Source organism: Rhinolophus hipposideros, assembly GCF_964194185.1.
Source record: "Rhinolophus hipposideros genome assembly, chromosome: 3".
Classification (NCBI taxonomy): Eukaryota; Metazoa; Chordata; class Mammalia; order Chiroptera; family Rhinolophidae; genus Rhinolophus; species Rhinolophus hipposideros.
In genome coordinates, this window is record NC_138049.1 from 31,101,932 (window position 1) to 31,115,125 (window position 13,194).

Here is a 13,194-nt window from a genome sequence, read left to right on the forward strand (position 1 = left end):
TGAATTGTAACATGGTCAAAGAAACAGTTAAAAGAAAATCCAACCCAATTTTTTTTTAAAGTGTGTTTTTCCAGAACCCATCAGCTCCAAGTCAAGTAGTTGTTTCAATCTAGTTGTGGAGGGTGCAGCTCACAGTGGCCCATGTGGGGATTGAACCGGCAACCTTATTGTTAAGAGCACCGCGCTCTAATCAACTAAGCTAACCGGCTGCGCCAGGGAACTCAATTCTTTACTTGTAATTTGAAGAGAACAATAATAGGATCAAATTTATAATCCATAGTGACATTTTGGAGGATTTCTTCCCCTTATTTCTTCAGCTCTCATGCCCATTAGCTGTAGCCAAGTCATTCTCTTTATCTTCTCTCTAGGTATCATACCCACCACACGTCAGAGGCTACACATACACACTTCTTCAGCTTTGGTTTCCCCTTTCTCATCCTGTCCTCACCCATTAGAAGACAAATATGCAGGAGTGGGTTTGACAGAGACAGAGCTCATGAAGTGAGGAAAAGAAGCAGGGCAGCAAGGGTAGACTGTAAATATGCCTGACAATGTCATTTCCCTTGGTTACATAACCACTGACATTGCACAAAGTAGACATATTCAGAATGCAATTCACTAGACAGAGTTGTAAGTCACTTCCACAAGTAATACGCATTTACTCATATTTACCATCTTCCTGACACTGTGGTAAACATGAGTTAGAGTTTAGTTAAATTAGAACTGGTAACATTGAACTATGCAATCTAATATTTCAAAATAAAGCTGTTACAAGTACTTTCTTTGATCATTAATAATGTCTTCTTTTACAAAATTCTAGCCTTTAGAAAAAGGAGTGTGGTGCCATGAAATCATCATAGGTTGTAGGGTTGGAAGATGTAGGTTCAAATGCCATTATATCCCTTTTTACATGTATAAAATGAAAATAACACCTTCTTTCATATCACTGAAGAGAAATACATGGTAGAATGTATGAGAAAATATTGGATTATCATTGGCAGTTAGTAAATGGCAACAGAATAATTCACACTGCTTTGATAATTCACATTGGTTTGATAATTGCCCTGGTGTGTGTGTCAGTTTTCAATAATATTATCTATAACTCATTTTCTCGTTTATTTAAACTGCATGGCCCAGAAACAATCTTTATTTATTTCCCTTTTACATTTTCTAAACATATGTATATAACCTTCATTTTCAACTAAATATAAGAATGATTTTTTAAAAAGATTTTAATGGAAAATGTTTTAATTAACTATTAAAAACTCAACTGGTTTTAAATGCATTTTTGATTTTTTCTTAATATGAACAGGAAACAAAATAAATACCTGAAGAGAATCTCTATTCAGAAGGGTGAAATTTGTAGGACTACTATTAATTTTGAAAGCTTCTGGTCAAATATAATCAACTGTCAAATTGCCATCTAGATAACATTTTGCAATGGACATTTTCTTCACCAAGACATTTGTCTTATTATGAACTACAACTTGTACAGATTCATTATCACCTTTGATTTGCTCCTTTATCAAAAATTGAAGAAATATGCTCTCTTTAGGATTTCTTTGTAAAACAAAATTTAATTAATCCATGTAACTTCTATTTCCTACAAATGTGCTTCGCCTTTTGTTCTAGAGGCTCCTTCTGAATTAGAGAATAAGTTAATCTTTGCAGTATTTCGATCTGAAGTTCTGAAGCAGAAAGTTTGGAATAGGCAAGAGATCTGTATGAGGTCATGTGGAAACCATGATTTTGACCTTCCTGGTAACGAGAGATTCCTTTTACTCTGAGGTATTCATCCAATTATTCATTTATCAAACATTTGTTAGGACGATGAATGTTAATTTGTCACCTTCTGGACTATGACAGAAGCCCAGAGTTTTTGTCTAGCAGTGTTTAAAACATCAGTTTTAGATCCAGACTAATTTGGGCTAAAATATTGGTTCCACTACGTACATGCCATTTATTCAAATTGTCATTGTTTCTTAAAGTTAAATGATTTTGTTTCACATATGAGAGGTGGCCAACTTTACTAAATTATATATGATTATGCTTTATAATTTATTAACTTTATATTACATTGTATTATACTTTCATTTTTGGCTATGTTAAGAACATACAGAGGTGCGATTTCCCTCAAATCACTAGACAATAATTTTTCATTCATTCATATAGTTCTTTGACCTCTTGATACTATTGTAATTTATGAAGAAACTGCTCCCTAAGTCAACCCCACAATCATCCAGGTCGAGGCTCCTGAGATCTGTGCAGAAGAAACAGCAGCTGTGCAAGGAAGTAAGATGAGTAAAACCAAGACTGGTGTTCCTGTTCCTGGTCTCCTGTCCATGGATTTGAGGCGGTTGCTACACTAGTCTTTCCACTTTTTTGTACTTCTAGCCCTCTTTCATGATGTTATGCCTATGCTTCCCTTTCCCTAGTCGGTGTCACTGTTTGGAATGTATCCGATCTCTGACTGCCTCTTTTGCCATCTAGATGTTTACTAGAGTGACAATGCATGGGGACCTTTGAGATCACTTAATTGGACCTGTGTTTACACAGAGGCATGTTACTGAGAAACACTGTCCTGATTCAAATGTGCCAAATTAGTGTTCAACGTGAGCACAGGCCTGGTAGGAACTCAGTAACTGTGTAGCTGCAACTGAATATGCTTTTCTTCCCACTAGAGGGTTGCAGCGAGAAGTCTGAGGAGAGGAAGGAAAAAGGGGCACTGGTCTGGTGGAAGAATCTCCAAAGGCTTAAGACACCAGGAGAGAGGGGAATCGTCTCTTCAGCCAGTGGAATGAGAAACCAAAACAACCAGACATTGAAACAGCATATGGTTCTTCTATGACAAGCTCTAAAGCTTGACTGTGGGCCTTCACTTGCTTTGTTTTGGCCAGCCAGTTACTCTAAAAGAAACTAAAATTGAATACGTTTAAATAAGACAAGTATTCTTTTGTTGCAATAATTCCTGCCCTTCCATGTTTGCCATTATTTTGCTGCTTATCATTTCAACTCCTAAACCTGGTACAACAAGGTTTTATTTTCTTGATTTTTCTATCCACACTCCAAAGGAGGAGCTAAAACTCTGTATAAGGAATCAGTGATGTCTAGAGGAAAAGATTGCTTTGTTTCCTGGACTAGAGAAAGCTCAGGAATCCATGCTGGATTTCATCCACATAGTTCTAAATTGTTGCTGTTTTTTTTTCTTTTTTTTCTCTTTAATCAGTGGAGCAGATCTTGTTTGTCTTTCACATGCCTACCTATGGAAAGGAGGATTCTGGCAGATGGTAGTATACAAAGAGTAGTATTCCAAAGGAGTATTCTTTAACAATAAACGAATACTTTAACCATTTAACTCCTGTATCATACTTTGGTTTAACAGTACTGCAATATTCCTGTTTATTCTCCTTTTCTAATCTAAAATAAAACACACAGAATCTTTAAAAGTTAGTAATTGCAACTGTATTACATTCACGATTGTAGAATCTTTCTGATACACTTCTCTGGACTGAATGAATGAATGTTTGGAAGATCACAGTATAGAAAAAAAGTATTGATTCGTTTATAAAAATTAAAATTTGTAATAATTTTGGTACTTTTCCATGTATTGGGCAGCACCACATGTCATGCAAATCACTGATTCAGTATTCTTGAGCTTCGGAATAGATCTTTTTATTTTATATTAGTGTCATCCATTTTATAGAAATGTTATCTATTTGTTCCTACGTAATTAAATAATTCCACTTATTTGGAGCAAAGATAAAAAATTAGGGACAAACTAATAAATAAATTTGAAAAGTTACTCTATATAAGATAATTTCTTTTATAGACATTATCTTAGTCTTTTCAGTCTTCTAATACACCATGCTCTGCTTCATACCTTATCCTTTTTACACATTCCATGAGAACCTCAACTGGCTATTTTATTGACAAAATCTCTTGTCAATCTGCACAGCAGTATTAATTCACCTGGTGGTATTAATTCATCTTCTAACTCTTTCAATCACCAATTTGTACCAAGCTTCATATCCACCAATAAAACTATTTTTATCTCCACAGACATTCAATCAAGGCAATGCAGACTGACTTCAAATCTGAAACATGCACAAGGGCAAATTCACTTTCAACAAATGTAGATTCAAAAATTAAAAAGCCAAACAAATTGCTGCTGGCCAGTCGAGACTCACTCAAAGCAAAGAGAGCATAAAAATGGTAGGGTGCAGCACTAAGTCATTCATGACTAAAGCTCACAAGCTAACTGGACTGTATTGAATTGAACCAAGCAACAAATTAGAAATATGGAGGGTATACTGGCCTCACGATTTTTATTCCTTCTAACTCTAGGCAACATAGTGAGAGAAATGACTAAATCTCTATTTCAATAGCTGCTGTCAAGAGTTTTGCTCTGTAGGACCTATTTTAGCAGTTCCTGGTGGTAATATATGGCATTTCCCTGATTAACGGCCATTTTATAACTTGTGTAATTGGCTACAAATCAGAGGAATGTCATAATGTAGCAAAAAAAAAAAAAAATTCCCATCTCCGTCAGAGCTTGGCTTGGATTTCTGGAGGAATTATTACTTGAGTAGTTTGTGGGTTTTCATTACTTTAAATAATGTACTACGTAAAGTACAAAAAAAGACATTTAAACTAATGAACATTTCTGTCCCCTAACCCTTTCTACCAGGTCTATCCTTAGATTTCTCTTTCTCTGGGGGGAAAAACAAAATCCCTAAAAATAGAATTTTTTCTTCATTTTTATAATATCAGTGTTTGGGAAAATAGAGGTAAAGGCAAAGCTGGGAGTAGGATAAGATTACTGAGGCAATCACCTCAGATATGAAATTTAAAGGAGCACTAAACCACCAAAAAAAGGATAAAATATTTTAATGCAATATTTAAAAAAATAAAAAATAATTTAAAAATATCAATGATAAATAAAATATTAAAAAATTTAAATAAAACAGGATCTGACTCTGCACTTGCATAACTTACCTCATTTACCTAACTCTGGTTCCAGCTCTGGGCAAGGGTATTGGACAGGAAGGAGTGACCACAAAGTAATGAGATCAACTAAATTTGTGCAATAGCAAAACAGGTCTTGATTCTTTATATTTACTCTTCGTAACTATGATTGTAATAAGAACAATCACTTATACAGAATTACGTATATTGAGAGCCATATTTCACCTGTGATACATAGTCTAAAACATTTTACTATCAACGTGTCATCTATAATGTACACAGAATTTGTAATTCTATAGCAGCCTCTATTTGAGAGCATGAAGTATTAGTATAAAGCATGACAAACATAAATTATTATGAAACCTATTCTCTTTCTAAGATTAGTAGAGACCGACACGATTCTTTTTAAAAAATATATCCTTATTTCCTGATTTGAGCAGTCATTGTAATATTATACACTAGAAAGACAAAGTTAAAAAAGAAGAACTTTGTGTATGTCCTCAGGAAGATGGAATTTAAATCATGGTTACAGTGGTTTGACAAGCCTATGAGAAAGGTATACACAAAGAATGGGCATATAATACCAAAAAATGGGGTGTTAGGTTTCCTGGAGAAAATGACATCAGAGATAAATCTTGAATATCTGGGAGAAGGTAGTTAGATGAAAAAGAAAGGATGATGAGGCATTCCAAAGACAAGGATTAACACTGTGAAACATGGAGGCTTGGAAGGGTAGCATGTTTCAGAAAGGCAAGGTTCCCTCTTCTGGGTATACAAGGTTTGACAATTAAGTTCGCAAACTTCTTGCAACCTTTTTTTTTTTTTTTGATATCAGAGGGATCATTCATTATGAATTTGTACCAACTGGACAAACAGTTAACCAAGTTTATTATTTGGAAGTGCTGAAAAGGCTGTGTGAAAAAGTTAGACGACCTGAACTTTTTGCTAACAATTCATGGCTCATGAATCACGACAATGTACCAGCTCACACAGCACTGTCTGTGAGGGAGTTTTTAGCCAGTAAACAAATAACTGTATTGGAACACTCACCTGATCTGGCCTCCAATGACTTCTTTCCTTACCCGAAAATAAAGGAAATATTGAATGGAAGACATTTAGGACATCAAGGGTAATATGATGACAGCTCTTATGGCCGTTCCAGAAAAAAGTTTCAAAATTGCTTTGAAGGGTGGGCTAGGTGCTGGCATCAGTGCATAGTTTGCCACAGGGGGTACTTCAAAGGTGACCATAGTGATATTCAGCGGTGAGGTATATAGCACTTTTTCTAGGATGAGTTCTTGAACTTAATTGTCTGACCTCTGGGTGGTATACCCCCCAAAATTTGAAAACATTTACATATATTGTAAAGATATATGTACTCTGATATTCATTGCAGCTTTGTTTACGGTGGCCAATCTTGGAAACAACCAAAGTGTCCTTTGATAGATGACTGGATAAAGAAGATGTGGTATATATACACTGAATACTATTCTGCCATAAGAAAAGATGAAATAGTGCCATTTGTGACCAAATGGATTTGATTTCACTGATATGTGGGATATAAAACTGAGAGCAACAAAGGAACAAGACAAACAAGTAAAGAAACAAAAATTCATAGACACAGACAATAGTTTTGTGGTTACCAGAGGGTAAGGGGAGGAAAGGGGTGTTATATGAGAGTAATTGGGGTCAAATATATGGTGATGGAAGGAGAACTGACTCTGGGTGGTGAACACATAATGTGATATATAGATGAGGTATTACAGAATTGTACACCTGAAACCTATGTCATTTTTCTAACCTTTATCACCCCAATAAATTTTAATTAAGAAAAAAAAGAAATGGGAAAACAAAAGAAGGGTCGTGAATATTTCAGTATAGTTGGGGAGGTGGATACAAGCCAGAAAATGAGTGTGGAGAGAGAAAGAGGAGGCAACTCAAACAAGAAACAGGAGGCATGTAAATGAAATAATAAATATAATAACTTTTCTAGAGGGCAGCTATATTGAATAATACATTTTTAATGCAATACCCATAATATATCAAGGTAGATGTTTTATGCACTTTGATCCTTGAATTAGGAATAAAATACATGAAAAATGTATTTAAAAGGTGTGAAAACTTTTCAGAAATATGACCCACTAACAAAATTGAAAGTTTCACAAGGACATTTATACTGCATTTGCCTGACTCATTCCTTTGTGACTATCACTTCTGAAGCAGAAGAAAGTGGGGTTTGATGTGCTTAAAAATGTATCATATTTTAATTTAAAAGTGACTGAACTTTATATATAGGTGAAAAGATGCTATAGAAATGAGTTTTAAAATTTTGAAATGTTACCCAATGCAGAATGAGAGTGCAGATAAATAATTGTAAAACTGGTAAAATAGTTTACTTGCATTAAATCCAGATAATAAAAATAATCATAAAAATCATGCTGAAACAATTTACACTTTTCCAATTGTGTGATAAAATATGCTACCAACTGCAACTACAATTAACCTGCAGATAATAATAAAGCAAGGCCACTAACCTTTTACATCATTTGCTAACTTCTTGGCTTCGTTAAGAATCCCAAAGCTTTTCTGAAGAGAGCCTTTGGCACCTTCCTTTAATGAACCCTGAGGACCTGTTGCCTGTGGACAGAAAAATAAGTGTCACATATCTACAACCATGGAATTATGGAGTAGAGGTATCTCGCCGGTAGTTGTTATACAGTTTACTTTCAGGAAAGCATTCTGGGCTACAGATTTAAAATAATAAATTATCAGCACACATTGGTGATTAGTCAGGAGACTGTTTATTGGAAGAAGGGAAGGCCTAAAAAGAGAACACTTAGGAGTCCCAAAATTTAAAGGACAGGTACAGATAGTGGGGTTGGTAGAATGACTGAGATTCCAGAAAGGACAAAGAAACCAGGAGAGTATAACATTATGGAAATGACGAGATAAAGAAATGGTTCAAAGCATGATGAGTGGCAATGTTGCAAGGACATATCTGGTCAGCATTATCAAGTGCTAAAGAATAATCAAGCAAATTAAGATCTAAATACATCTGCTGACTTTATCCCTAAGCTCACTTCACTTGAGTTGTGGGGTAAGCGGGAGTCCCCTAGGTATTAAAATGAGATAAACGTATCTCAAAGTACTATGGCAAAACAATATCTTCTGAATGACAATCTCTGAACCACAGTCATCTCCTAGCAAAGCGTATTTGTTGAGACTTGGATTAAAAGAGGTGACACAGTTTCTTAATCCAGTCGTTTATCGATGGGCATTTCGGTTGTTTCTAAGTTTTGGCTATTTTAAACAGCGCTGCAATAAACAAAGGGGTGCATATATATTTTTTTCGAATTAGCATCTTGGATTTCTCTGGATAGATACCTAAGAGTGGAAGTGCTGGGTCATAAGGTAGTTCAATTTCCAGTCTTTTGAGATACCTCCATACTGATTTCCATAGTGGCTGCAGCAATCTGCAATCCCACCAGCAGTGCACGAGGGATCCCTTTTCTCCACATGCTCACCAGCACTTGTTATTTGCTGACTTATTGATGATGACCATTCTGACAGGAGTGAGGTAGAATCTCATTGTGGTTTTTATCTGCATTTCTCTAATGATTAGTGAGGTCGAGCGTTTTTTCATATGTCTGTTGGCCATCTGTATGTCCTCTTTAGAGAAATGTCTCTTCATGTCCTCTGTCCATTTTTTAATTGGGTTGCTTGTTTTTTTGGTGTTGAGCTGAATAAGAGTTTTATAAATTTTGAATATTAACCCCTTATCAGATGTATCATTGACAAATATTATCTTCTCCCATTCAGTGGGATGCCTTTTTGTTTTATTGATGGTTTCCTTTGCTGTGAAAAAACTTTTAGGTTTGATGTAATCTCATATGTTTATTTTTTCTTTTACTTTCCTTGCCCATGGGGCTATATCAGGAAAAATATTACTCAGGGCAATGTCTGCAAATTTACCCCCATATTTTCTTCTAGGAATTTTATGGTTTCTGGATTAAGAAACTGTGGTATATTTATACAGTGGAGTGTTACTTGGCTATAAAAAAGAATGAAAATCTTACCATTGCAATGATATGGATGGACCTAGAGAACATTATGCTAAGTGAAATAAGTCAGACAGAGAGAGACAAGTACCACATGATCTCACTTATACGGGGAATCTAAAGAACTGAATAAATGAGCAAAGTAAACAGAAATAGTCTCAGAGATATAAAGGAAATACTGATGGTTGCTAGAAGGGAGGGAGATGGGGATGAAGGAGCAGGGGAAAAAATTAGACAGCATAAATTGGTAACTACAGTATTGCCACAGGGATTTGAAAGACAGTTTGGGGAATATAATCAATAATGTAAAGATTTTGTAGAGTGTCAGATGGGCACATGTCTTATTAGGGAGACCACTTCATGGACGGTGTAGATACTTGACCACTGCACTGTACACCTGAAGCTGAAGCTGAAGCTGAATAATATTGTATGTCAACTATAATTTTATATATATATATATAGTCATGGGATATGGAGTATAGCATAGGGAATAGAGTCAATGGAATTGTAATAGATATATATATATAATGTCAGAGGGGCAATAGATTGGGGGAGAGAGGTTATCAATTTGTGAGGGGTGTAAATGTCTAACTATTGCATTGTTTTGTACAGCTGAAACTAAAAAAAAAAAGAGGTGACACAAAGATAACAGAATGATTTGGGAAAAGAATCATTTAACTTGAATATCTAGTTGTCCATTTTAATAGTGTTTGCTCTTCAGCAATCATTACACAATACATTTATACCAAGAGATAAATCAAATAGGATCTTATGGGTAAATTTTAAATTGGAAAAACATTTCAGGGTGCAAGGAGAGCTAGAGAATACTAAACACTGCTGAAGTTATAAATATGAACTCAGGTTATCCCAGACGTAACATGCTTCAAAGACATTTGCAGTGCCTTAATAACATTTTTTTATCAGTCACATTGAGCTTTAAATTAGGAAAGATTACAGAACTTGCTGCTGTCGTAGTAAAATTTATTTTAAGGGGTTATATTAATGGCTTTCATTTAAGTAATCTACTGCTCACAAAACAGATTGATTATATAATACTATGATATCGACAAATGGATATATTGGAAATGTCTACATAAATAAAAAGGGACATTGTGCATATGTACCTAACATTTGGAAAAAGAACTGAAAACGCTGGCAAACTATTCTATGGAAAATGGACAGTCTCTTCAACTGAAAACACAGAAATTCTTAGTCCTGCAACTTCCCTTGGGAATTAGATGCAATGACATCACATAAGTGTCATTTATTTTGAAAAATAAAGGTTAGAGTGTCAGTATAAATGGCACAAATCCAATTAACCTTACTTAAAAAAAAAGCCTTGATTACCCACTCAGATTTTATATTTGTTCCAAATTTATATCCCATTCTTACTCCCTTGGTTACATGTTTCCTGAGTCAACACAAATTAGTAAAAGGATATTACAAAGAAAGAAGGACAAAGATTCTCTAAATAGGCACTTGAAAACAGCAGAAGTGAGGACAGCTGACAATCTGTGTGACGAGAAAATAGAAAACTAACAAGTAGAGAGAAGACTTTTTAAAGCTTAGGATTTAGAGTCAGTTTGGATAGAGATAACACAGGTTTCTATAGATGCCAATATTATGGCAGTAAAATAATTAATTTTCAGAGAGAGAGACAGCGAGGACAAGGAAGAAAAAAGGAAGAAAGCTTTCCTTACAGCCTTGAGATGTGAATGCCTTCCTACAAGAACATAATCTGGCAAGCATTTATCGACCAAAATTTTAAAGCTCTTCTTGGATATGCATGGGGAAAAGGAGAAAAAGAGAGTTAATTTGCTGTACATAAGAAAATTAATGACATGAGGAAAGAGAGAAGAGAGGGAGAAGGGCCAGATAGCACGGAAAGAGGTTAAAGTCTGAGCTGTGGAAATTGTTGAGGGATTATGAACAATGATGACCGATATCCATTTTTTTCTTTTCTTTAACACTTTTCAACAGTATTGAAGCCTAAACTCCATGTGTTTAAAATTTACAGTTCGATAAGTTTTGACATATACACACACCCATGAAACCATCACCATGATTAAGGTAGAGAACATATCCATCATTTCTTTTTATTATTATTTATGTACTTATTTATTTAAGTGTGTTTTTCCAGGACCCATCAGCTCCAAGTCAAGAGAAAGTTGTTTCAATCTAGTTGTGGAGGGCACAGCTCACAGTGGCCCATGTGGGGATCGAACTGGCAACCTTGGTATATTATGAGCACCGTACTCTAACCAATGAGCTACCTGCTCTATAATTTCTTTTTAATCTCCATCATTTCTCTTTAATCTCTCCCTTCCACCTCTCCTTGTCTTCGTCCTCATCCCCACACAAAAACTCATCTGCCTTCTATCACTATTAGTTTGCAATTTATAGGATTTTATATCATTGGAATCACCCAGTATGCACTCTTTTTTGCCTGACTTCTTTCATTCAGCATGATTATTTTGACGTTTATCCACATTGTGTGCATACTTATATGTGATTTCTTTTACAGATAGGAAGGAAAAATGGGGAGTTCAATGGGTACAGCTTCAGTTTTGAAAGATGAAAATGTGGATATCTGTTGCACAAAACTGCATATAGCTAACATTACTGTACTGCACACTTAAAAATGGTAAGATGGCAAATTTTATGTTACATGTCTTTTTTTGTCACAATAAAAAGGGCATTTGAAACCCCTGTCTTCTACCAAACATATATGATCTCTTTTATTTTTTTGGATATGCCCTAATCTATTTATGTATTCACCTCTTGATGGGCATTTGGGTTATTTCTAATTTGGGGTATTCTAAATAGAGTTACTATAAACATTTGTGTACAAACCTTTGTATGAACATATGCCTTCATTTCTCTCAGACTGAAAACCTAGAAGTGGAGTGGCTAGATGATATGGAAGGTGTATGTTTAAGTTTCTGAGAAAGTATCAACCTGTTTTACAAATTATTTGTACTATTTTAAATTTCTACCAGCATTTATGGGAGTTACACTTGCCTATATCATTGCCAATACTTGATATAGTCAGTCTTTTTACATTGTAGACATTCTAATAAGTATGTACATTATTTTCATTTCCTTTGTGACTAATAATGTTGAGAATATTTTCACAGTCTTACTTGCTATCTTCTTTGGCAAAGTATCTGTTTAAATCTCTTGTCCAATTTTTTATTGGGTTATTTGGTCTTACTGACTTTTGAAAGGTATTTATGCATAATCTGGACATAAACCCTTTATCAGATATGTGATTTGCAAATATATTCTCCTAGTTTGTGGTGTGTCTTAATAAATGGTTGCGTTTGATTTGTTATAACTTTGTCAAGACATTTTGCATGTATGATCATGAGGGATATTCTATAAATTTCATTTTATTTGTAATGTCTTTGGTTTGTATCAAAGTAATATGGCCTCATAGAATGAAGTGGGACATATTTTTTCCTCTTCAATGATCTGAAGAAATTATTATTTCTTCCTTAAATATTTGGTAGCAACAAGGTATGGAAAGGCAAGGAGGCAGGGAATTTTGATGTGTGTATGGGAGACAAGTATTTCAGTTGCAAAGGATGGTAGAGGTTATGAAGGGCAGTGAAGAACTAAGGCTATTAGGAAGATTGGAGTCCATTTCTGGAAAGTTTAAATGTCAGACTAAGGAAACAGGACAGTAAAACAATGTGGAGTCATTAAAAGTTTCTTAGTAGGAGTGCATGATCAGAGCCTTAGTCTTGGAAGATTACTTGTGCAGTGTGTGGAAGGAAAAAAAGACATCAGTTGGCTATTTTAATAGTATAGACCAGAGAAAAGAGAGTTGTAACCTCATGCAAGGGCAGTGAAAATGAGAGGGTTGGGTTCATGAGATGTGGAGGAATAAGAGAGAAGCATTCTGAAATACTCAAGTAAAGAGCTGATGGCATATAACTGGAATTGACAAGTAGTATACCAACAATCCAGGTTTAAAAGATAAGTCTTTCATATGATAAAAAAATGGAAAACACTAACATATCATGGATGAATAGAACTGTTTCAACTCACTGGAATTTGGAGAGTTTCTTTCCCAACACTGCTTAGTAAGGCACTGAAGCACATCAACAATATCAGAATAGGTGATGATGCAACATTTTTCAAGCTAATTATACTTCATACATATTCA

General features: G+C 34.9%; 1 protein-coding gene across 2 annotated transcripts in view; it reads right to left on the minus strand.

The window, feature by feature from the left end:
- Positions 1-13,194, minus strand: part of LAMA2 (laminin subunit alpha 2) — a 531,205-nt gene that overhangs the window by 75,466 nt on the left and 442,545 nt on the right. For both annotated transcript variants that reach the window (XM_081040014.1, XM_081040013.1), the window contains one exon: positions 7,500-7,602. In XM_081040014.1, the coding sequence (XP_080896140.1) occupies positions 7,500-7,602 (103 nt within the window). The remainder of the gene's footprint in view (positions 1-7,499; positions 7,603-13,194) is intronic.